Consider the following 27,671-nt stretch of genomic DNA (forward strand, 5'->3'; position numbering starts at 1 on the left):
AGTTAAAAGATGCTTACTCCTTGGAAGGAAAGTTATGACCAACCTAGATAGCATATTCAAAAGCAGAGACATTACTTTGCCAACAAAGGTCCATCTAGTCAAGGCTATGGTTTTTCCAGTAGTCATATATAGATGTGAGAGTTGGACTGTGAAGAAAGCTGAGCACCAAGGAATTGATGCTTTTGAACTGTGGTGTTGGAGAAGACTCTTGAGAGTCCCTTGGACTGCAAGAAGATCCTACCAGTCCATTCTAAAGAAGATCAGTCCTGGGTGTTCTTTGGAAGGAATGATGCTAAAGCTGAAACTCCAGTAGTTTGGCCACCTCATGTGAAGAGTTGACTCATTGGAAAAGACTCTGATGCTGGGAGGGATTGGGGGCAGGTGGAGAAGGGAACAACAGAGGATGACATGGCTGGATGCCATCACCGACTTGAAGGACATGAGTTTGAGTGAACTCCGGGAGTTGGTGATGGACAGGGAGGCCTTCCTTGCGTACTGCGATTCATGGGGTCGAAAACAGTCGGACATGACTGAGAGACTGAACTGAAGCTAAATAATCATTTATCATAAAAGTTAAGATTGAATCACAATTATGCATTTTAGATAAAATACAATTACCATTTGAGCATAAATAAAATTATTTTATTCTACTATATTACTACTACTGTTATATTATGATAAAATTGATTTAGGTGTTTAGCTCTATATCACTAGGCAATTCATTTATACACTATATAGGTACATTAAAAAAAACATACTTAGGTGTTTAATTTATTTTGATATTTAGTTATATTAAGATACATAGATTATTTAGACACACATGTGTACTAGAAACATCACAAATCTGTAAAGGAAGCAAAATGTCTTTGCAAAACCATATTCAAATAATAACAAGGCTTAAGGAGAAAACATGATTATGGACAGATCTCTCAAAACTTTTAAAACTTTGTAATTGGAATATTAATAAAAAAAACATAACAGTCCCAATAAAAAGACACTGGCCCAGTTAAATCTCTGTGGACATTTGTACCTAAAGCCTGAGCCAGCAACCTCTCTGCAGTCTTAGACCTGGGCCTTGTCCTTCCTGCCTTGAAATGGAGACCCTGGCAATGATATCATCAAAGTAAAACATTTGATTCAGTATTTTAATACAGAGGGAAAGGTCTAAGCACAGTATTTTGGGCATGTTAAACTACACCCTGCTTGCACGAAAGAAGGAACATCTGTCGATTTTTCTACAGTAGTATTAAGGTCTTTTATTGCTTAGGATATTGTATGTAAGTGTGAAGGAAAAGGTGCCCCTGATATTTCAAAACATTAATGTGCTGAGGAAAACTGTGCTTTAACTAAAAATCTTTGCATTATAACAGCATTATTCCCCAATTTGTCAATCACATATAAGATTATTTGTGAAAGAAACAAGCTTTTTTTTTTTTTTTTTAGTGAAACAGAAGGTGTTTAGCTTGGACAGTCTATTTATGTAATAAGCTAATACAATGATCAGGTATTTGTTTTAGTGAAAAAGAAAATTGTATGTTTTTACCATTATATTTTTAAAGTAATGTCCAATAGGAGATAAGCTATTATAACAAATACTGACACTTTCATTTCTGTTTTTTGTAGATTTCTATGAGAATTTACAGAATCATTCTAAGCCATCATTCATCAGTGATTTAACAAATTAAAGACTTTTTTGACAGTAGATTGAAAAAGCTCCCTAGAAATCATTTTAGTAGAGAATCCAGTTCTTATGTTGAGGCAAGCCATTTAACAGAATTCTCAGTTACCATTTGGGGCTTAACAAGTGGATATACCTGTATAAAACTATTCTGTATGTATTTTTCCCTGCATAAATTATTGACATACTTAAACATGTATGAATTTATTTATATAATGTTATTAAAAGACAGGTAAAGGGGACACAAATATTATTATTTGAATATGCAGTTTTCTTTTAAGTTATTTTTAGAGATGCCTATATCCATTATGAAAAGTCAGCTTTACAAAAGCTTTTGACTTACACTGTTTAGTTGGAAAACTTTGCACAGGTTTCCTAATCAATTATCTCTAGTCACCTGACAGCAAGGCAGCAGGAAAATAAGCAAAACATTAGTGATTACAGTAAAAGAAACAAACAACAAAAACCTTAAAAAAACAGAGTCCAATGAAAAGAGAAGTCAGTTTTGACAGGAAAATACAAGTAACTGACAGCAGAAATCTTCCCTATACAGAGAGATGGCATCCCAAGGACCATATTATACAGTGAGAGTCATAATATGTAAGGCAAATCATTTCTATAAATATCAAAATTACAGGGGGAAAACACCTTGTAACATGGACAGAATCAACAACATGATTAAGAACCTAGTGGGGTCAGAGCCAGGAAAAATCAAGGTCCTCCTTGATTCTCACTGACGCATTCAATCTAGCTTTCTAACAGGTATATCTGAACACCTGTCCTGTGCAAAGCTGTCTTAAATGTTAAGCTCTAAGACCCTCTTCCTTGAATAGCTATCAACACTCACCATATATTCCAAATGTCCCCACAAATTTTCTTCCTTTCCCCAAAACAGAAATAGGAGTAGGGACTTTAATCTTACTCCTACTGCTGCTGCTGCTGCTAAGTCACTTCAGTGGTGTCTGACTCTGTGCGACCCCATAGACAGCAGCCCACCAGGCTCCCCTGTCCCTGGGATTCTCCAGGCAAGAACACTGGAGTGGGTTGCCATTTCCTTCTCCAATGCATAAAAATGAAAAGTGAAAGAGAAGTCGCTCAGTTGTGTCTGACTCTTAGCGACACCATGAACTTCAGCCCACCAGGCTCCTCCGTCCATGGGATTTTCCAGGCAAGAGTACTGGAGTGGGGTGCCATTGCCTCCTCCAAATCTTACTCCTAACAATTCTGTAAATAACTCCTAACAACTCTGTAAATAACTTAGAATTGCCTAGCATAAACCATAGGGCATTATCTACTAATATGATAAACAGAACATAGATGGGAGCTGTCTTTTATGGTCTTCTGCAATGCTAGGAATCTCTCCAAACAGAAATATCATGGCGATTATATGTAAATATACAAAGATTCAAACCAAAACACAAGTAACCATAAGCTTGGCATTGGAAATTATCTCTCTTCCTAATAAAATCAGCTACTTCATAGTAAGTAAAGACAGGAATTATTCTTTTCTTCATGAAATCAATTGCATTGTTTAAAAAGGAGAAAGAACATTCCTAGGAAAGCTAGACATGAAGATTCTGACATACATTTTCCTGTGATTTCTTTGCTCCCTCATAAGAAAGAAATTTCTACAGAAAAAAAAACCTGAAAAAATAATTTCCCTTTTTTTTTCATGTATAAAATACTAGTAGACTGGAAAATATAGTGAATTTTAATAAAAGTAAATTCAATTTTTGTGGCTTGAGTGAAGTAATCTGAAGAACAAACTTAGATTATACTTTTTAAAAAGAATTCAATGTTGAAAAACAAATACTCTCTCCCAACTATTTTTGGAAGAAACAGAAATAACTTATATTGTCAACATTCAAAGGAGAGGGCTGGTAATGCTCTACCAAAAAGCAAATAGAAAAGTATTTCACTATTTGAGGGATTTAAATTTGAATTTGAGCATGTTTAAATGAGAGTTCCTTGGACTGCAAGGAGATCCAACCAGTCCATCTTAAAGGAAATCAGTCCTGAATATTCACTGGAAGGACTGATGCTGAAGCTGAAACTCCAATACTTTTGCTACCTGATGTGAAGAACCCACTCTTTTGAAAAGACTCTGGTGTTGGGAAAGATTGAAGGCAGGAGGAGAAGGGGATGACAGAGGATGAGATGACTGGATGGCATCACCGACTCAATGGACATGAGTTTGAGTAAACTCTGGGAGTTGGTGATGGACAGAGAGGCCTGGCGTGCTGCAGTCCGTGGGATCACAAAAGTCAGACATGACTGAGCAACTGAACTGAACTGATTTGGCCCAAGTGCATAGAGATAGTAACTGATGTGAGGTTATACTCAGGAATTTTGTTATCCCTGAATTTTGATAATTGTGTAGACACACACACATAGAACACTAATGAACTGAACATTTTTGGTGAGCGTATAAGAGAAGCAGATTTACAGAGTTATGCCTGAATCTTAAGGATAGATATAAAGGGGAAGTTCATTTTTGATATTAGATACATAAAATATCCCCCAAATTATTCTAATCATTTAAGAAGTCTGAATGAAATGTTTTATTATAAATAAACAAATCCAAGAAATGTTAGCTCTAGAGCTACACTGTCTAGTGAGGGAGAAGGTAGACACATGCAGCTTGAAATTTGAAACTTGAAATGTGGCCGCTTTTAATTGTTGAAGAGATAACATTTTAGACACATTGGTTTAAATAAAGTATAACATGCAAATTAAGTTTACTCATTTCTTCTTTTTATTTGATTACTAGAAATTTGAAAACTATATATGTAGTTTGTATTAAATTTCAGTTGGACAGTGTTACTCTAGAGGATCAAGCCTGATGATTATCCATAAAACACATGAAACTATTACTATCAAACCTAAATATTTAAACAAGATCAAACTCTTAGTAGAAGGTATTAGCTCTTCAGTTTAACCCTCCCGTAAGACTAAACTAGTAGATTTTTTTGTAGGTGGGAATAAGGAATTCCATCTTAGTGAACTGAAAAACCACAAAAGAATCAGATTTGCTGTATTTTAACAGTTCGAATGAAATTGTTAATTTTTGTTTGGATGCTTTTCCTAGGTACACATTCACTGGAATCTATACCTTTGAGTCACTTATAAAAATCTTGGCAAGAGGGTTTTGCTTAGAAGATTTTACATTCCTTCGTGATCCATGGAACTGGCTGGATTTCAGTGTCATAGTCATGGCGTGAGTATTTTTAAAAACATGTTAAGCTCAAAGGCATGAAACAGTTGTAGCATAAAACAGGTTGTTGTGACATATTTTAAATGTAGAGTTTGCTTGTTAGCCAAATTAACTATATGCCGCATATATTTTGAGAATACATATTAGAATATATATTGCAAGGTAAATGTATCTGATAAATGAGCAATAAATGGAATCACTTTCATGTCATAGTCTTCTACTTCATCAAAATGAAGTTATTCATTGACTATAAATTTAATACCACCAACTGTACTTTAATTAGTTTTGCAAACAAACGTTCATATTAGTGAAAACTGTATTGAAATAAAGCAACAAAATTTTATTCCTTAAAGGCAGCTTTTAGCACATGGCACCCTGAAGTCTAGCATTTCCGTAAAATTCAAGGGGCTCTATATGCCAAACCAACCCACTTTTCATTCTTTATGTAGTATAAACTTTGCCAAAACTATCAGTAACTCTGATTTAATTCTACAGGTATGTAACAGAATTTGTAAACCTAGGCAATGTTTCAGCTCTTCGAACTTTCAGAGTCTTGAGAGCTCTGAAAACTATTTCTGTAATTCCAGGTAAGAAGAAACTGGTGTAAGATGGTAGACCCCTTATATCTCCAACTTTTCTGTTATTGTGTTTGTGTGTGAACTCCCTATTACAGATATGTGACAGAGTTTGTGGACCTGGGCAATGTCTCAGCGTTGAGAACCTTCAGAGTTCTCCGAGCTTTGAAAACAATTTCAGTCATTCCAGGTGAGAGCTAGGTTAAACACCGAGGCTGACTTTAAATACACTATAATAATACTGAGGTTGAAATTACACATGTGACATGAGCCTTGTGGCTTATTATGTTTGTTTTCTTATTTTCAAGAATGCCAAATGAAATTAAATATTGATTTATAAAGTCAGCCTTTGAGTTTAACAGAGACTTGCATGAGGTGTCTATACAAAATACTAGTTTTGCTCTCTTTCTCACCCACTTTTTTGTGCATTTATGATGCAATGTTTTCTTTTTTACATCCTATAAAAGCTTTGCTATCATGGCTTTACTAACTGATTTAGATTTTCCCATTTACTGCAGATATATTTTGAAAGTGGATCTCCTCTTACAAAGGAGAAAAGATTATTACTGAACGGCATGTACTACATGGCATGGGATTTTTATTATCTTAAAATTCTTTTCTCCTCTAAACCACTGCAACTTGGAAAGCTAGTATTAAAAAATGGTTGGAGAGAAACAGCCTCCTGAAACACAAAATGTGACGTGAAAAATAACTGCAAGTTTGTCTTTACATGTTCATGGCAGCACATAAAACTACACATGAAAAAAAAAACAAAAAAACAAAAAACTTCCTGCCTAGATACTTTACCCTTTCATTTTAAACCTCCCAAAAGCACACTGCTCATAAAAAAAATCTGCTCTTCATTCATTTCCCAAACCATCTGGCTGTCCATAAAGCTTTGATGTCTAAACAGACAGGCAACTGTTTGTGGGGAAAGAGAATGTATATGACTATTAAGAAGACTCTGTGGCTTCTGACACTCTTCCTCAGCTGATCTCATTCTCTCTCCACAGGTTTAAAGACCATCGTGGGGGCCCTGATCCAGTCTGTGAAGAAGCTTTCTGACGTCATGATCTTGACTGTGTTCTGTCTGAGCGTGTTTGCCCTAATTGGTCTGCAGCTGTTCATGGGCAACCTGCGGAATAAATGCTTACAATGGCCCCCAAGCGATTCTGCTTTTGAAACCAACACCACCTCTTTATTTAATGGCACAATGAATTCAAATGGGACATTTGTTAATGTAACAATGAGCACATTTAACTGGAAGGATTACATTGAAGATGACAGTAAGAAATATTGCTCCATTGTTAATCTTAGTGTTGCTGAATGAGTTTTTAACTATAAATAGTTGAAGCTGTGGGCTTGAAGCCATCTTTGTAAATTACTTTTTTGGTATCCACTTTGGAAATAACTGAGATAAACAAATTCTATTTATCCCTAATGTCAATAGGATTGATATGAAATAGTTTATTCTTTATATTAACAGGTCACTTTTATGTTCTGGATGGACAAAATGACCCTTTACTCTGTGGAAATGGATCAGATGCAGGGTAAGGAAAATTTTTTTTAAGATGTAGAACACTTTGGGAAAAAGCAAAAGTAAATAGGAAGAAAATATACAAGGGTAGTCTTGCATGTGTTTAATAAAGAGTGGTGATACCCACCTAGGAAGTACTTTCTCCATCTTTTGGGATTGGTATTTATTCTAAACTCACAGTCATTAAAATCATCCCTTTGGGTGAAGACCTTTTATCCAGAATTTCACAGATAATATGTACATGAATTTTTCTTTCAAGAATGAAGGTCCAGTGTCTGTCTTATCTGTAAACCCATCAGAGTCAGTTAAGAATTACAGAGAAGGAAAAACAAGATGGGCACATTTTGACTGGTATTAGGATGTGTTCCCTCATAGCTCAGTTGGTAAAGAATCTGCCTGTAATGTAGGAGACCCGGGTTCAATTCCTGGGTTGGGAAGATCTCCTGGAGCAGGAAATGGCAAACCATTCCAGTATTCTTGCCTGGAGAATCCCATGGACAGAGGATATAGTCCATGGGGCTATAGTCCATGGTGTCGCAAAGAGTCGGACAAGACTTAACGATTAAACCATAAACTACCACCAGGATGTATTGATGGGACAAGTTCTGCCCTGATTGGAAAAGATCCAGGCTGTAACATGGTCATCAGGGTGCAAACCCGGTTGGAAAACTGCTTTGAGAAACTCAGATACTCTTGAAATTGGATGAACCCCTGTATACAAGGAATCCAAGTAGCAGATGTATGTCAAAGGCATGTTCTGGTCTGCGTCTGCATATTTTATAGTTCTTTTCTGTCACATTACACAATAAGAGATGCTGTAATGTCTTAGTCATCCTGCTAGTCTCTCATACTTAGCATATTTTTCCAAAAGTACTGCAAACTAATTATAAGTCAGGGTCCTGTGCTGTGCTTAGTCCCTTGGTCGGGTCCAACTCTTTGTGACCCCATGGACTGTAGCCCACCAGGCTCCTCTGTCCTTGGGGAATTCTCCAGGCACAAATACTGGAGTGAGTGGCCATGCCCTCCTTCAGGGGATCTTCCCAATCCAAGGATCAAACCAGGGTTTCCCTCATTGCAAGTGGATTCTTTATTGAAGCCCATAACTCAGGATAGAGACTGAAATTTTTTAAAGCCAAGGGATAGCAGTAGTGACTCTTAGATCGCAGAACTTACAGAGAACATATTTTGAGTCATCCCAGAAGACTGGAGAAGGAAATGGCAACCCTCTCCAGTGTTCTTGCCTGGAGAATCCCAGGGACAGGGGAGCCTGGTGGGCTGCCGTCTATGGGGTCACACAGAGTCAGACATGACTGAAGCGACTTAGCAGTAGCAGCAGCAGAAGATGGGAAATTGGTGTGGTTATAAAGATCTAAGAGGATTACTAAAACCATAGACCAGTAACAAAGACAGAATTTTGGGGAATTTTTTTTCCTGATAGTTTTCCCAAACTTTGATAGGAGAGGGTAGAGAACAGGAGCAAAAGTTCTACAGTTCATATACGTGAGTGTGTGTGCTAAGTCACTTCAGTCGTGTCCAACTCTTTGTGACCAATGGACTGTAACTTGCCAGGCTCCTCTGTTCATGGAATTTTCCAGGCAAGAGTACTGGAGTGGGTAGGCATTCCCTTCTCCAACTGTTCATATATACCTGGGTTCAAATCCTAACTCCACCATTTACAAACTCTTGACCTTGGAAAGAGTGAAGCTCTCTGTATTTAAGTCTGTTTCTAAACTGAAGAGTAATATCATCTCTCCCTTCAGGTTGTTATGGTGATCAGTTACTTAATACATATAAAGCACTTGGACTAGCACCTGGTCTGTCATAAACATTTATTGCATGTTGGCTACTGTTTTTATTATTATAGTTAATGTAAAAGCCTAGATAAAATTTTGGATAAGGTGGGTTAATGTATACTTTATCTCTATTAAACCATAGTAATCACTTCCCTTTATTGAGTATCTGTTATGGGTCAGGTAATTTACACAGTAAAATTGACAGTCACTCTATTGTTAAACATCAAATACAATTCTAAAGAAATCTACTCCATTTTAAGACTCCCTATAAGGCTAAAGTAATCAAGACAATATGGTATTGGGAAATACTAGATATAGATCAATGAAAAAGAACAGAGACTCAAAAAAACAGATTACAAAAACGTAGTCAATGAATTTTTGACAAAGAAAATGCAATTCATTAGAGACAGGAAAGTGTTTTCAAGAAAGAATGCTAAAAGAATTGGAGATTCATGTGCAATGAAATGAACTTAGATACAGCTTTATACTATACACAAAAAGTAACTTAAAACCAATCATAAACCTAAATGCAAAACACACAAAACTATAAAAATTCTTTAAGAAAACATAGAATAAAAGCTACATGACTTCAGATTTTGTGATGAGCTTTAAAATATAAACCCCATAGCATAATACCTGAAAGAAATAATTTATAAGTTGGATTTAAAAGCTTCTGCAAAGACACTGTAAAGGGAGTGAAAAGAGAAGCCACAGAGTGGGGAAAATATTTGCAAAATACATATCTGATAAATGATTTGTACCCCCAATACATAAAGCACCCTTAAAATAAAAAAAATAAAATAACCCAATTTTAAAATGGGCAAACTGAACAGATACCCACAAAAGAATATACACAGATGGCTAATAAGGATATATAAAGACACTCAACATCATTTGTCATTAGGGCGTTGAAAGGTAAAACAATAATGAGTTACTGTGATGGAATTCCAGTTGAGCTATTTCAAATCCTGAAAGATGATGCTGTGAAAGTGCTGCACTCAATATGCCAGCAAATTTGGAAAACTCAAAGGTGGCCACAGGACTGGAAAAGGTCAGTTTTCATTCCAATCCCAAAGAAAGGCAATGCCAAAGAATGCTCAAACTAAAGAGAGTTCCAGAAAAACATCTATTTCTGCTTTATTGACTATGCCAAAGCCTTTGACTGTGTGGATCACAATAAACTGTGGCAAATTCTGAAAGAGATGGGAATACCAGACCACCTGATCTGCCTCTTGAGAAATTTGTATGCAGGTCAGGAAGCAACAGTTAGAACTGGACATGGAACAACAGACTGGTTCCAAATAGCAAAAGGAGTTCGTGAAGGCTGTATATTGCCACCATGTTTATTTAACTTCTATGCAGAGTACATCATGAGAAACGCTGGACTGGAAGAAATACAAACTGGAATGAAGATTGCTGGGAGAAATATCAATCATCTCAGATATGCAGATGACACCATCCTTATGGCAGAAAAAGAAGAACTAAAGAGTCTCTTGATGAAAGTGAAAGAGGAGAGTTAAAAAGTTGGCTTAAAGCTCAACATTCAGAAAACGAAGATCATGGCATCCGGTACCACCACTTCATGGGAAATAGATGGGGAAACAGTGGCTGACTTTATTTTGGGGGGCTCAAAAATCACTGCAGATGGTGACTGCAGCCATGAATATAAAAGACGCTTACTCCTTGGAAGGAAAGTTATTACCAACCTAGATAGCATATTCAAAAGCAGAGACATTACTTTGCCAACAAAGTTTCGTCTAGTCAAGGCTATGGTTTTTCCTGTGGTCATGTATGGATGTGAGAGTTGGACTGTGAAGAAGGCTGAGCGCCGAAGAATTGATGCTTTTGAACTGTGGTGTTGGAGAAGACTCTTGAGAGTCCCTTGGACTGCAAGGAGATCCAGAACCAGTCCATTCTGAAGGAGATCAGCCCTGGGATTTCTTTGGAAGGAATGATGCTAAAGCTGAAACTCCAGTACTTTGGCCACCTCATGCAAAGAGTTGACTCATTGGAAAAGACTCTGATGCTGGGAGGGATTGGGGGCAGGAGGAGAAGGGGACGACAGAGGATGAGATGGCTGGATGGCATCACTGACTCGATGGATGTGAGTCTCAGTGAACTCCGGGAGTTGGTGATGGACAGGGAGGCCTGGCGTGCTGCGATTCATGGGGTCGCAAAGAGTGGGACACGACTGAGCGACTGATCTGATCTGATTATATATCTATTAGAATGACTAAAATTAACAACAACAACAAAAAATCTGACAATACCAACTGCTGGTAAAGATGCAAATCAACAGGAATTCTCATTCATTCACTGCTGGCTAGAATGCAAAATAGTACAGTCACTTAAAAGACAAGTTGGCAGTTTCATACAAAATAAACACAGTCTTACCATATAACTCAGTAATTACTCCACTAACTATTTAGCTAGCTAATTTGAAAATTTATATCCACACAAAAGCCTGAGGTAAATATCTATTTATACCATCTATATTCACAATCACAAGAAACCAGAAGCAATCAAGTTGTCCCTAAAGAGCTGAAAAGATAAACAAACTGTGGTATATTCATACAATGAAATATTATTGAGTAATAAAAATAAATAAACTATCAAGCCATAAAAATATTGATGAACCTTAAATGCATCTTAATAAGTAAAAAAAAAAAAAAAGGCAATCTGAAAAAGCTACATTCTGTATAATTCCAATTGCATGATATTCTGGAAAAGATACATAATAGAGATGATAAAAAGATCAATGTTTTCCAGGGGTTCAGAGTAGGGGCTTGACTGGGTAATGCATAGGGGATTTTTTAGGGTGGAGAAATTATTCTGTGTGATTCTGAAATGGTAAATATTAAGTATTTGTCAACTTTACAAAACTTTACAGCACAAAAACTTAATACTATATGCAAAATTTTTTTTAATCGTGTGAGGATGAGAGATCTCAGGTTGAAACACAGAATGTGACAAAGTATCTAAATACACTTAAATAATAAACTGAAGGAAGGGAATAGGTACTAATCTAAGTAACTTTGGAAATGAATGAGCCTATAAGACTAAAGGCAAAAGGAACTATAATCTTCTTGATAAAGTTGTTTCCCATCACAGTATGGATTAACAATCCAGAAACAATTATGCATGTACACTGGCACTGAATAATTAAGTAAATAGATAGTAGATGACAGAACTCAGGTTTCTCACTTTTGGAGTGAGGGGTTACAGATAAGTAAAGGGAGGAATCTGGAATGATCCAGCAATAATGAAATAAAGTTGGGGAAATGACTATGACCTCACGTTTAGTTTAAGCTAGGCACAGGTGGCTATATGAATAGTATTAGAAACCACGATCTGGGTGCCATGTTGATTGCCAAGGCAGTGTCATTGCTTCTGGGCCCTCAGTCGGCAGGGCAAGGAGACAAATGTGTATACACAGACACAGATACACCTTTACCATGGTTTCTAATGCCACTCTTCAATAAAAGAGCAAAGGCTCCTTGGAGAAATGGTTGATTATAGGACTGGGGCAGGAAGTATGAAAGATGAGCCTGGACTATATCGTAGTGTCAGAATGTAATAAAGTGTGGAAAAACAAACAAAAACAAAACACATACCACCATGAGTGATGGCAAAGAGATATAGGAGTCACCTGAAAATCGTCCAATGGCAAAAAGTGGAACAACGTAAGCAAAACTACACAATGATATTATACATAAAATTGCATTATAATTCAAAGTGTAAAATGAATACCCATGAGTATATACTCATAAAATAGATTGAATATTAGATAAATAAATGAAATAATAGATAAATCTCATGTAGAATTCCAAATAAATTTGTGCACATACTTTGCTCTTAAGAAGGTAGATCATAATTCCCTGCTCCTTATGTGTAAGCAACACATAATGAGTATTCTAAAGAGAGCAGGATGGAAAAACAAGGAAAAAAGAGTAAATTTACAATGGAGAAACTGGACAAACACTATCTCAAGTCAGGTGATGAATGTTATTATCAACAGTGATAAGTCATATTGATAGCATGTAACCTTGATATGATGTAAGGATTATGATACTTTACATCTGTGATCTTCCTCCCAAAAATTCATAACCTCAATATCTAATCATGAGAAAAACATCAGACAAATCCCAACTGAAAGAAATTCTTCAAAATACCTGACCAATATTCCTCAAAAATGTCAAGGTAATCAAAAACAAGAGCAAATCTGATAAGCTGTCACAGCCAAGAGGAGCTTTAGAGACACATGCTGACTAAACATAACGTGGCCTCCTGGGTGGGGTCTTGGAATGTAAAAAGGATACTAAGGAAAAACTGAGAAAATAAGAATGAATGACAGACTTTGATTAATAATAATGTATCAATATTGATTAAAACATACCAACGTTAAGATGTTAGTAATACAAGAAACCAGGCATAGGACATATAGGAAGTTTCTGTACTCTGTAATTTTTCTGCACATCTAAAATTATTCTAAAATAAAAATTGTATTTTAGGAATTTTTACAGAAGTGGCTAATGAAGTAACTTATTAAGCAGTTCCCTACCTTTTGGCTGGGTTTTCTGGGTTTTCATTTTTAATCATTGATTGCTGCCACTTTAAAAAGAGAGGTGTCAGTGCAAAAATGTGTGATTTCTGCTGCTCTGCCATGCTAAAGATCTATAAATAGGACTCCTGTGCACCTAAGTTTTCTATTGGTTTTCCTGATAAATTTCATCTGCTAACAGTTTCACTGTGAGCAATTACCTAAAGTGTTCTGGATAAGAAAGCAAGAAAATTCATCACAGACAGCAACTCTGGGTTTTGACAATTCCTATAAATCAATATGGATTCAAATAGCTATAACTGCTCTGCTGAGCCCAGCTCCATTCCTCTCTCTTGCAGCCAATGTCCAGAAGGATACATCTGTGTGAAGGCTGGTCGAAACCCCAACTATGGCTACACAAGCTTTGACACTTTTAGCTGGGCTTTCTTGTCTCTATTTCGACTCATGACTCAAGACTACTGGGAGAACCTTTATCAGCTGGTAAATGTCTCTGTCCCTTTGGGTTGCAATAACAAAATGCCATAACAGAAACGTATTTCTCACAGTTATAGAGACTGAGGAGTCCAAGATCAATACACCACAATGAATGCATTCTGGCAAGATCCCTCTTCCTGGCTCATAAGCCGATACCTTTTTGCTGTGTCATCACCTGGAGGAAGGGACTAGTGATCTCTCTGGAGGCTCTTTCTGTTAGGCACTAATCCCATTCATGAGGTCCCACTCTCATGACCTAAGCACCTCTCAGAGGCCATACTTCCTAATACTATCACATTGTGCATTAGGATTTTAACACATGAATTGGTAGGACACTCACATTCAGAGCACAGCAGTAAGGTTCAAAATAACATGCATATAATTTAAATTTATGAACATATATGAAATCATAAGTATAGGCATTTGTCTATAATACTCTAAAATACTGAGAAGGGTCCATCATAAAGTGAGTGTGCCTAGGATCCCAACTGTTCATTCAGTCAGTACATGTATTTTGACATTCTTTGTTGAGAAGCATTCTGCTAGGGGCTATGGAGGATACAGAGAATGTTCATGACTTGAGCTTATAATATAGTTGTGGATGTAATAAGAACATGTGAAAAGATTTTCAAATTCAATTATATAAAATTTTCAAATTCAACTTAAGGTTAATTGGCTCTAGGAGGGAAGAAAGATGTTATCTCTAGATGATGTGGAAAGACAGTGTGGACTGAGTAGTAACTCCACGAAAGGAATTAAAATAGTGTTCTTACTTGTAATATTTCCCTGCATTATAGACTCTAAGAAAAAGCATTTTAGTAGTCCTCAAATGTATATCCAATATGTACATATTTAAAATGTGTATGCTTACATCAAATGACACTACAATCAAGTCTTAAATAATTTTACTTGTGTGTGTATGCATTTTAAAACAAAAAATAATCTTGGTCAAATACATTGTATGCTAATAAGCATTCTTCTTCCGACTATCTAATGTTAGTAAGCAGACCTTTATTTGGGGACATTTTATAAAATACTGTTGAGATTGATCTTTTTCTTCCTCCTAGACATTACGTGCTGCTGGAAAAACATACATGATATTTTTTGTGCTGGTGATTTTCTTGGGTTCGTTTTATCTGGTGAATTTGATCCTGGCTGTGGTGGCCATGGCCTATGAAGAACAGAATCAGGCAACACTGGAAGAGGCTGAACAGAAAGAAGCTGAATTTCAGCAGATGCTTGAACAGATTAAAAAGCAACAGGAAGAAGCTCAGGTACTAAGTGATAAAAAGCAAAGCTGCTTTATTATTATTATCATCATTGTCATTGTTATTTAAAGTAGGCATATTGTACCACGGAGGTAAAATTGGTGCTGGCTTTTCATATGGCACACTGGCATTGTCATTAGAAAAGAAAAAGCTATTGAAACTTGAAATTGTTTCCTAAGTTAGAGTCAAAGTAACTTTTTAGATGTTATATATGAGGAAACTGAGGGCTTCCCTTATAGCTCAGCTGGTAAAGAATCTGCTTGCAATGCAGGAGACCTCAGTTCTATCCCTGGGTCAGGAAGATCCACTAGAGAAGGGATAGATACCCACTCCAGTATTCTTGGGCTTCCCTTGTGTTCAGCTGGTAAAGAATCCACCTGCAATGTGGAAGACCTGGGTTCGACTCCTGGGTCGGGAAGATCCCTTGAAGAAGGGAAAGGCTACCCACTCCAGTATTCTGGCCTGGAGAATTACATGGACTGTAGATGGGGTCACAAAGAGTCAGACAGGACTGAGCGACTTTCACTTTCACTTTCATGAGGAAATTAGCTCAGGGTAGAAAACATATTCAGGATGAAGTTAACTATGCAATTATCTTATGAAATCTCATGGAAGAACTTTATTTTCAGTTTAATACAAAAAAAGATACATAACTGGTATTTCCAAATATTCCTATTTCACCCCTAATTACACTTGAAGTTTTATTCTGTATTGATTGATCTCAAATGTGATCTCAAATTTTGAACTCAAAACTTCATGCCTACCTATGCTTAATCATTCTTCAGGATTTCTTTCTTTTTTTTTTTTTTTTTATGGAACGCTTCACGAATTTGCGTGTCATCCTTGCGCAGGGGCCATGCTAATCTTCTCTGTATCGTTCCAATTTTAGTATATGTGCTGCCGAAGCGAGCACCATTCTTCAGGATTTCTATAGCACAATAGGGTATCAGGATATTTAGAAGGCATCTGCTATTAGAGCCGACTTTAAATTTTCATTAATATTAAAGGCTGTTTGGGCTAGGGGCATAGAGAATGGGGCATTCATGTCTTGAGGAAATAAGAGATAAGAACAATATTTGACTACAAGAATAAACATAAATTGAAAGATGACAGTCATGGAAAGACAAATCAAAATCCAATTCATGTCAGTGAGAATTATATCCTTCACATCTTCACCAACTTTGGTATGGTCAGTCTTATTGACCATTCTCCGTGTGTGTTAGTTGCTCAGTCATGACTTTGCGACTCACAGACTGAAGCCTTCTAGGCCCGTCTGTCCATGGAATTCTCCAGGCAAGAATACTGGCAGGGGTTGCCATTCCCTTCTTCAAGGGATCTTTCTGACCCAGGGATCAAACCAGGTCTCCTGCACTGCAGGCAGATTCTTTACTATCTGAGCTACTTGGGAAGCCTGTTGACCATTCTACTAGCAGTATTTCATTTGTCTTATTTTGCATTTTCTTAACAATTAGTGAAGCTGAGCATCTTTTCTTGTTCTTATTTTCTATCTGTATGGATTCTATTGTAAAGTGGATATTCAACTATCTTCCCCATATTTTTAGCTAGGTTGTTTTCTTATCATTGAGATTGAGTAATTTTTATGTATTAAAAAAAAAGTCCTTCATGATAACTATTCCTTGAATATATTTTCTCCCAATCTGTAATTTGTCTTTCACCCTAACTGTACTTTTTTAGGCAAAAGTTTTAAATTTTGATGAAGTACAGTTTATCAAGATTTTTTTTTCTGTTTCTTTGATCATGCTTTTGGTGTAGCATCTAAGATATTTCTGCCAAGTCTCCATCACAAATATTTTCTCCTAATTTTTCTTCTGCAAGTTTTATGTCTTATATCTAGGTCATCAAAGACCCATTTTAAGCTAATTTTTCTGTAAGGTGGTGTGATTTATGAGTCGAACCTTTTAAAAAATTTATTGTTGTTGTGTTATTCGCTCACTCATATCTGACTCTTTGTGACCCCATGAACTGTAGCCCACCATGCTCCTCTGTCAATGTAATCTTCAGGCAACCGTACTGGAGTGGGTAGTTAGTCCAGTCTCCAGGGGTTCTTCCCAAGCCAGGGATTGAACCCAGGTCTCTTGCATTGCAGGAAGATTCTTTACCACCTAAGCCACCAGGGAAGCCCTTTTTTTGCATATGGATACCTAGTTATTCCAGCATCACTCGTGGAACAGAATATTTTTTCTCCACTAAACAGCCTTTGAAACTGTCAAAATCAATTGTCCATATGTGAGTAAGTCTATTTCTGGATTCAATTTAGTTCAATTGATTTATTTCTCTTTACACCAAAACCACACTCTCTTAATCACTGTAGCTATTGAGTGAGTTTTGAAATTAGATAGTGGTAACTCCCCAACTTTATTTTTCTCTCTCAAGACTGTATTGACTATTCTTGGTCAAATATATTTTTAAAATGTGTAGCTGCATATGAGTTTTAGAATTAGCTTTTTCATTTCAGTTCACATAGTTTCTACTGTGACTAACATCTTCAAGTTTATCATCTTTTCTTCTGCATCATCGGATTTGTCTTTGTCCCACCCAGGGTATTTTCATTTCAAACATTATAGCTTTCATCTTGAAAAGCTTGATTGGAATTTCTTTTACTTCTCCCATATAGGTAACATACTGAACATACACAATACAGTTATAATAAATGTTTATAGAGTCCTAAAGTCCTTGTCTGTTAATTCTAACATCTGTGTCAGATCTTGATCAATTTTAATCATTTCTGTTCATTATTGATTATATATTCCTGATTTTTTTACATTTATTGCAAACTTTGGTTAAATTCCAGACACTTGAAACTTGATCTTTCGGAGTGCTGGATATTTTTGTATTTCTATAAAAATTCTTGATCTTAGTTTGGAAACATAGTTAAATTACTTGTAAACAGTTTGATCCTAAATCTTTGAAGATTTGTTAGGTATAACTTAGAACATAGTCTAAGGCTAATTATTCCCTACTGCTAGGTGAAAACCCTTCTGAAAACTCAACTCAATTCCCCCATTCATAATTTCTTCAAAACCATTGTTACATGTATCTAGGCTGCTTAGTGGTTGTTTTAGGAGGAAGAGTGAATCAGATCTGTTACTATATCTCAACCAGAAGCAGAAATCCAAATAATTTTTGTGCATAGTGATTTTCTTAAATGGATGTTCCCAAACATTAGAGGCATTATTTGAATGTCAGTATATCCTTGGAATTGTGTGTTGAAAATTTAAATTTTTAATAATTCTGAGTTACTCTGAAGATGTACAACATACAGCAAGAGGTACTTTTTACTGAGGCTTTTTTTTTTTTTTTTTTGGTGAGATGGATTTGACAATGAATTGCTTATCTGGTTACTCAGACCAACCATATACTTAATAGTTGCTGAACACGCTGATTCTATTTTCCTGTTAACACAGGGTACAGAGTAGTATCATGGTTACAGTTTATTGATCTATAAAAAAAGTCATAAACTAATTTGGTGATAACTTGAGTGTAACTTATAAAATATACCTCATGCTTGCCAGGAATTTCTCCTATATTTCAAGTATTCAAGAGTTTATTCCTCTTGAATAAATTCCTCTGTTTTTTCCTCATTTGGTTCCAGACAAAGATGACATAAATATATTTAGTGTTTTGCCAGGAAAAAAAAAAAGAGTTTATTCCAGATCGTTACAAATAAAACACATTTGTAAGATGATGAAATGGTAGCTATTTACAGGGCAAAGAATTTTTTCATTTCAAAGCTAAAAATAAAAGTTATAGGAAATAATATATATGTGTATACACATATAGACAGATAGTGCATACTAGTTGTATTTTAAAGCATTGGGTTATTCTATTGTCATTTACAAAAACAGAAAAGCAATGTGCATGAGAATACTAAACCAACCTACAGTACAGGAGTAAGAATGTCTTCTGAAATGCAGCCATTTTAGGGTAAAATATTACATCAGTTAAAAGAGTATAATCTTTAAAATTTAGCAGTAAATACACTATGTCTAGTACAAGTTTAAAGAATCTAATTATCTATATCCTAATTAGGTCAGCCAAAATGTCAGTTCTTTTCACTTGAAAGTTAGTTATTGGAGTCCAGAGATCAAATCATGATTCAGCTTTAAGTTCATATACACAAAAGTTTAAACTGATTTCAGAGTAAATTATCCCAGTGTTTTAATATTGATGGGGATGGCAGGGGTGCTAAGCTAATTTTACTTCCTTATTGACAATGCAGGTAACAGTGACCAGTAAATAGCCCATGCTGATGGAGAAGTGGGAGGTGGGGACAGAAAGAGAGGGAGACTTAGTACACCCATGAGATCACTGGGGCTCCAGTGTAATGTCAGTCTGGTTAATCACCTGTGACTCTTCAAAAGCTATCTAGCTAATGACTTCATGAAGTCTAGCATCATTTCCATTTTTATTTATATATGTTCAAAGACCTCCAAGTGCTAGTCACTGTTTAGACATGAAAAAAGTCATATTCAGCTCACAAACCAAGTACAACTTTAAAAGACAAAGACATACTGACAAAGAAAGAAATGTTTTGTGCTATGTCATCATAATTGTGTTGGCATTTAATTTATGATCTTTAAATGTCTAAGTGCTCAGCGTAGCATATTCCACAGAAGTATATATTGGTCTGATAGGAAAAATTTAGCAGTAAACTTTGGCACAAAATTAGAAATAGTGACATTTAAGAGGCCCAATATAATTTGGGGTAGAATTGTAATAAGTATAGTTAATGTCTTGAGGTTTTAAAATGAGATTTTAAAACTGGATCTTATGTTTACACTGAAGTATAATCACAGACATATTTTTATTTTATTTTTTAAGGACACACAGATACAATAAGTCATAGAGCCTCTTTTGTTTCACACAGAGATAAGAGAAACAAAATGTTATTCCCTGTGGAAATATTAAGCACGTATTTGTTATCTGTTACAATAAGAATTCAGCAAACCCACTGTGAAAGTAGTGCTATTAGCCTAAGTAAGCAGGACGTTGGCGATGTCACAGCGCTGCGTATAAACAGGTACACAGACATGGGAGGTGACAGGAAACATCTGCCTCTGAGGGAATTGACAAATCCCTGGAAGTGGAATAAGTGACAGATTCGAGCTGACGAGTGACACAGAAAATGTGTTGTGTCGGGAGGTTACTGTTGTTGCCTTACAAAAATCTGTTTTGGTTTTGAGTTATTCCAACTGTTTACCCAGTCTAGGAAGGGAAATCATGTCTTATGCAAAACAAATTCTGGAAGTGATTTTAATGGACCTGAGTTTCAGAATTATGTCAAGAGACTATTACCACCACTTCTACTTCCTTTTTTCCTGACAACAAACAAGTGAATAAATGATTTGGCACTGTGAATTGTATGCTTTTCTCTATACAAAGTGGAAAGGAAAATTAAGGACTTTATTTGGATAAAAAGAAATGTGTATACTTTCATTCTCTCAAGGAGTGCTGTAAATTATGTATCTCCTATGTATCAAGCACTATGCAACTATATTTAACTTGCTCAAACTAGTCCTTCATTTATCCACTTTATTTTATACTTTTATATTAAATTTATTTATATTTATAAAGGGCCCTTAATATTTATCATCTTTCATTACTGACATTGAAAGTGATATCCATGATCAAGAATTTAATTGGGAATTCCATGGTGGTTGAACGTTTAAAACTCAAAGATTCCACTGCAGAGGGCACGAGTTTGACTGATCCTTGGTTAGGGAACTAAAAACTAAGATGCTGCATACCACATGGCTCAGCCAAAAAAAGAGAAAAATTCAATTAAAAAAAATCTGGATATCTGATTATATGCATTCTATAAATATACAAATTCTGAATTAATGTTTCATTTAAATGTTAGGATTGTCTTTTATCAAGTTTTAGATCCAGGTTTCTATAATGACTATAGCAATCAATATAAGCATTTTACATGTTCCTTGGCCCAACACATATATTTAGTACTATATGTAATATTATGGTTCCCATCCGTGGGGTCATGTTAATCCCATGGAATGTGTTTCATAGAACCTTTAGTTTTAAACCTTTTTTAAAATTTTTAGTTGAGATGAGGTTCAGAAATAGAAGCTACTTAGAAGGGTCTGCTTCTCAAGAAGGAGAAAATGTTGTCAAAGCATTCAATATGAGTTTTATGTTCTTTTCTAAAATATATTTCTGTTATGCAGACTATTCTAAAACCTAGCTTTTATGAGATCTTGAAAAGTCAAGTCTGTCTTATTCTTCCCATACCCGCATTCAATATCTGAGATAACTGACAGTATAGTGCCTTTTTTTACCCTTATTCACCAAACATTTACTGAATCTTTTTTATGTCAAATGACATAATATGCAATGTGCACACAGACAGACACAAACACACATACACACATACACAAGTGACAGAATTCCTATCTATAGGAATAGACAAGAATATATCTAGTGGCGAAGAGGAGAAGATAGAACAAGGAGCAGCTGTATTAGAGTTGCTTGTATTCAGTAATGACATATGTAAAGAGTTGAACCAGTAGTCTACTATTTTAATTATTTCCATTTTGATGATTATGTTTATAAACAGGAACATACTTAATGAGAACTCAGCTTTGAATTTCATATCCTCTCCAGTTAGTGTTTAGATCATTTCCCATTTAAAAATACCATTCACATAAATAAAAATACAAAAGATTTGGCATGCCATATTTTACCTCAAAGCTGCTGTGTTTCTTTAGTAGGTGCAGAAATTTAAAAAGCTTAAGTAGTACTTGCTTCCAGAGAAGGCAATGGCACCCCACTCCAGTACTCTTGCCTGGAAAATTCCACGGACGGAGGAGCCTGGTGGGCTGCAGTCCATGGGGTCGCTAAGAATAGGACACGACTGAGTGACTTCACTTTCACTTTTCACTTTCATGCATTGGAGAAGGAAATGGCAACCCACTCCAGTATTCTTGCCTGGAGAATCCCAGGGACGGGGGAGCCTGGTAGGCTGCCGTCTATGGGGTCGCACAGAGTCGGACACGACTAAAGTGACTTAGCAGCAGCAGCAGCAGTGCTTGCTTCAGCAGTACATATACTAAAATGCTTAAGTATACTTAGTGTTGAAATATGGAAAGAAAATATTTGAAGTAGTCATAATCCTTTGAATGATTATTACAGGTATTTATTGACTGATATGTTAAACTTTCGTTAATTATTTATAATAATAATAATAAATAAATATTTAAAATTTTAAGCTAAAAGTGCTATGCAGTAAATTAATCGTGTTAGACTCTGGGATTAATATGACCTCAGGAATGGGAGGGCTTGCCAGGTGGCTCAGTGGTAAAGAATCTGCCTGCTAATGAAGGAGACGCAGGTTCAATCTTTTGGTCAGGAAGATCCCCTGGAGGAGGAAATGGCAACTCACTCCAGTATTCTTGCCTGAAAAATCCCATGGACAGAGAAGCCTGACAGGCTACAGTCCGTGGGGTCACAAAGAGCTGAACACGACTGAGCAGATGAGTAAGCATGAACCCAGAAATGCGAATAATAAATACTACTGAATGTGATTCAAATGAAGAAGAGGATAAATTAGCCAATACATTCCCACTATTTCCCCCTAGAGGTAAAAAGTAGATACTTTAAATGCTTTGAGTTCACAAAAACAGAAAAGTCTTTTGTCCTAGATTTAGAAGAAAAAAATACCACTCAGTTGTTCACAATCACAAGTGGGAGGAACAAACCTATGGATGGAATTGGAATAGTAATCAGACCAGACACCACCACTAAGAGAACATTTGCTTTTAAAGTGTAGAAGATATTTTTAAGAGAGCAGTTGTTTCCTGAAATGAAGCTAATCTCAACAGAGTTTTTTAAAAAAGACTTCAGAAGATGTGCCAAACCAGACTTTTCTAATTCATAAGCTAACATATTGCCTTAAACTATGCGAAAATGTATCATTATTAAGTACTCTCTTGTAGTAAAACATAAAAATGACCAGAAAGACATACACTTTCAAATATAGTTCATTGTATTAAATGGCAACATATGTACCACAGTCAACTGTTTTCCAAAGTTGCATGTTCTAAAGAGTGCCTGGTTTTATTTACACAGGCAGTTGCAGCAGCATCAGCTGCTTCAAGAGATTTCAGTGGAATAGGTGGGTTAGGAGAGCTCTTGGAAAGTTCGTCAGAAGCATCAAAATTAAGCTCCAAAAGTGCTAAGGAGTGGAGGAACCGAAGAAAGAAAAGAAGACAGAGGGAGAATCTTGAAGGAAACAACAAAGGAGAGGGAAACAGGTTTCCCAAGTCTGAATCTGAGGACAGTGTCAAAAGAAGAAGTTTCCTCTTCTCCATGGATGGAAATCGACTAACTAGTGACAAGAAATTCTACTCCCCTCATCAGGTACAGCTTTCTACTAAGGATTCCAGTTTGTTTTGTCATTTCTGTATCTTCGTATATTTTTGTAGCATCTGATGTAAATGAGGGACAGGGAACTAACATTTAATATGATTATTTAAATGTATATCATAAACTGTCTTTGAAAGAGACTTTTATTAAATCATTAATAACTTTGATTTTACAGTAATCAGTTTTAAGCACTATAGTATTTTGAGGCCATTTTCTCAATCTGCTTTGTTGGGAGATAGGAGGAGTGAAACCTACCTATCAAACTTTTTCCTTCAGTGAGGCAGTTTTGTAATCTCTTGTCTACCTTTTCCATTTTGAGACCTCAAATGAACCTACCTTTTTTGCACATGGTTTTCTGCCTTTAATATCTGAGTATTAGATATTACTAATATCTAATGTATTAGATACATTACTGTGAGATATGTATGAATTTTGCAAAGAAATGTCTATGGATTTTGTTTCTGTCTTTTGATGTGAGAACTGTACTGTATCTTCCATTATGCTGATATGGTGTCATTCCATGATACATTAGGATGAAATTATGACCCAAATTCTCTCGAAGAGAATTAAATAAAAGACGGTCTATTTTTGCTCTGATTTAATGCCAAGTACCCAATTCTTCAGCATATTTTCAAGTCAAATAGGGTAAATAGTATCAACTTTACTCATAAGTTTTATCAGTTGCATAATGAAGAGTAAATAGTTATGAAATCTGTGATAAGTACAGTTATGGCTTAGAACCCTATTTGGTTCCATTAGAATTTCATGTGCTATGAATTATTAACTCTTCTAATTATTTTAACCTGGGTCAGCCAACCAACAAATATTTATTGCTCACCTACTATGGTTCACAAGAGAAAGAAATAGTTCTACAAAAAAAAAAACTCAATGAACAAAACAATGTAATTCACTGACCTCATGGATTTTTATACAGAAGGAGGAGACAGACAATAAATAAGATAAGTAAGTCACAGACTATGTCAGAAAGTGATAAGTACAATTGCAGGGGAAAGGCAAGAAAAGAAAATCAAGAGCACTAGCTGGTGGTTAAAAAAAATTAAATAGGATGGTTTGGGAAGCCTTGACTGTAAAGGAGACCTTGCAGCAAAGATTTTGAGGAGGCAAGAGAACAGGCTATCTATCGAAGTGCATTTTAGCCTCACTGAAGAGCAAGTGGAAAGCCCTGATGTGGTAATATGCCCAGAATGTTCAAGAAGCAGCTGAGAAGCCCCTGTTGAGTGAACCAAGAGGAGCAACAGCAATAGGAAGTTAGCTGAAAATCAAGAGTTTAAATACTAAAAACAGAATTGGTATATACATATATTATATGTAGTTCATTTCATATTTGGAGATAGTGAGACAGATAGGGAGATAGGAAGAGAGGGAGATGGTAGGATGATAGGCAGGTAGACTGATAGATAAATGGATAAAATAGACAACAGATGTTGCAAAGAAAAAGAAATAGCCTATTAGCATTGACAGTTACATACCCCAGTAAAAATATGCACAAAACATTAACACAATCACAAGCAAAAATATACCAGAAGCATTTTACAGTTTCTGGTTGTGTAAACAAACTCTCTAAAAGGAAAGAGTTTGTTTACACAAACAAACAAGGTGGACAGGGCATAATGTTCAAAACAAATATATCTTTAAAATCATTAAGGCCAATTAGCCATAAATTATGAGTACCCTGTCCTCTACTAACATAAATTTTAGGTGTTAGTTTACATTTATTATATTATTTTATTCTTAAATACAGAGTACATATTCATAGTACAACGTGAAAAAGTACTTAAAGGCAAACAATGGAAAGTGAATCCTCCTGCCAAGATTTTATCAATGTTGTTTGAACACAGGGAAGCAATTTATTTTAAAACAGAAGCTTCATAGCTAGAACCAAGTGTAGTTGCTGACTTACTGGAAACATTGATAAGCCACATACATTTAACTTGAAATGCCATGCTTCTATTAGAACATCTTCAAATTCTCTGTGTCTTCCATTCTGACTTCCCAAATTCACTTCAAGTTCAGTTCTTGCATGCAGGATTGTGTCCTTACACTTAAATGCTTCGATTTTACCTTTTGCTACTGAAAATTAAGAAAAAGAATTCAGATTTACCTTCTTAGAACAAGACAAAAAAAAAAGATACCTAGAATTTATATTTTGGCATGCCTGAGGCAAAGAAAGTTGGGCTTTTGGTCCTTAATGCAGAAAAGCTTGTTTTCTCCAGAAAAAGGGCTGCCACAGCTGTGGGTATTCCCTGCACTCTGCTGCATCTTCTAGTGCGTTATTTTTGGTTTATTTTCTCTGAATACTATTTTTGCTATCTTCTTTTTTCAGTCTCTGTTGTCTTGAAAGCTGTGCTCACACCCATTATTATACTTTCCAAAGAGTGAACAGAAATTTCAAATAAACCCAAGGATTTGAAACGCCTCTGAAAACATGTCAACATAAAAACATGCAAATTAAAGGCATGTACCAGATACATTTTAGATGTACACACATATCACACACTCCCAACCACTATGTATAGACAGACTTTAAGTTTCCAAAGACAATATTCTAATACAGGGATATAAAGATGATTGAATTGAACCATCTTAGGAATTAGTGTAAGACAAAGCTGGTATTAGGGCTTGCACAGTGGCTCAATGGTAAAGAATCTGCCTGCAATGCAGAAGACCCGGGTTCAATCCCTGGACTGGGAAGATTCCCTGGAGAAGGAAATGGCAACCCACTTCAGTATTCTTGCCTGGAGAAACCCATGGCCGGAGAAGCCTGGTGGGCTACACTCCATGGGGTCACAAAGAGTTGGAAACAACTGAGCGACTAACACTTTCACTTTCTTTTCAAAGCTGGCATTCCTCTGAGTGCAGGGTGAGGTCCACCTGCATTAGAATCACCTAGAATCTATGTTTGAATTCTCAGATCCCAGTGTCCTGGGTCTTCCCTCATAGCTCAGTCGGTAAAGAATCTGTCTGCAATGCAAGAGCTCCAGGTTCGATTCCTGGGTTGGGAAGATCCCCTGGAGAAGAAAATGGCAACCCACTCCAGCATTCTTGCCTGGAGAATCCCATGGACAGAGGAGCCTGGCGGGCTATGGTCCATGGGATCACAAGAGCCAGACATCACCACCACCACCACAGTGTCCTACCCCTGATTACTAAATCCCAGTTCCAGAAAGCTGGGACCTAAAAATACACACCAAGGTTTCAAAACATGAGTGTGGACATAAAAATATTATATTGATAATTTAAATTGATTGTGAGGAGATTAAAAGCATCATCATTCCTTATTATTGAGGGCTGAATGAATGTCTTCACAATGTCTAATTTTTTGATCACTTTGATGACTAGAAAATCAGTCTAGATACTGCCTAACATTGGGTAGACAAACTTGCTACATGAACTGAGTGTCACATAGACACAGTCTCAGCCTGGATAAGCTGAGCAGTCATTAATTCCTGTGAATATTTCTAACCAAATCCAAAGGAATAGCACATTTCTCGATGAATAGTATCTTTCCAGAATATCACTGACACAGAAGGCAAAAAAGATGATTCTAGTGCTTTGCAGTCAGAGGAAAGCCATAAAATAAAGCTAAAAATGGGGCATAATAAAATCAGCATGACCTAATTAGGCAGAGGGACCAAAACTAAATTTGAGGGAGTTTGCCTTCCTTATAGTTTTTTCTGCCAAAATTACTATTTTTGGTTTTACATTGAAGCTTTGTGGAAGAAAGGAGAGGTCTAGGTATATTTCCAGCTGCATGTGGGTATGTATGCATATGTATGTGTATGCATATGTTACCCAGCTATACAGAGATTTAGAACAGGTCATGAGAGGTTGCTGGGGCAGGGGAGGGGACAAAATATGGGAAATGCCATTGTCAACGAGGAAGGGAGTAAACAAATATTCGGCAGGAGACTAGAGATGTTTTTGAAAACTATCATCAAGGCTAAAACAAACAAAGAATTATTTGGCGCTACTGATTTAAAAGCCATTCAAAAAATGAAAGAAGGGACTTCATGTTAAATTCTTATTATTTAGTATCAGAAACTGTCTACTTGATTTATTCATAAATATATGTAAGTTTTAAAGTTTTTAATCATCCAGTTCCTTTTAATGAAATTAAATTGATATTAGAAGGATAAGCTATCCTCTACAT

At 36.0% G+C, this 27,671-nt stretch overlaps 1 protein-coding gene across 1 annotated transcript in view; it reads left to right on the forward strand.

The window, feature by feature from the left end:
* The window catches only part of SCN3A (sodium channel, voltage-gated, type III, alpha subunit), a 121,211-nt gene that overhangs the window by 39,965 nt on the left and 53,575 nt on the right, over window positions 1-27,671 (forward strand). Inside the window, exons 6-12 of the mRNA XM_010859020.1 lie at window positions 4,767-4,895; window positions 5,566-5,657; window positions 6,481-6,753; window positions 6,954-7,017; window positions 13,697-13,838; window positions 14,900-15,106; window positions 23,204-23,494. Coding sequence (XP_010857322.1) covers window positions 4,767-4,895; window positions 5,566-5,657; window positions 6,481-6,753; window positions 6,954-7,017; window positions 13,697-13,838; window positions 14,900-15,106; window positions 23,204-23,494 — 1,198 coding nt within the window. The remainder of the gene's footprint in view (window positions 1-4,766; window positions 4,896-5,565; window positions 5,658-6,480; window positions 6,754-6,953; window positions 7,018-13,696; window positions 13,839-14,899; window positions 15,107-23,203; window positions 23,495-27,671) is intronic.

Source organism: Bison bison, unplaced genomic scaffold (assembly GCF_000754665.1).
Source record: "Bison bison bison isolate TAMUID 2011002044 unplaced genomic scaffold, Bison_UMD1.0 scf7180017864452, whole genome shotgun sequence".
Lineage (NCBI taxonomy): Eukaryota > Metazoa > Chordata > Mammalia > Artiodactyla > Bovidae > Bison > Bison bison.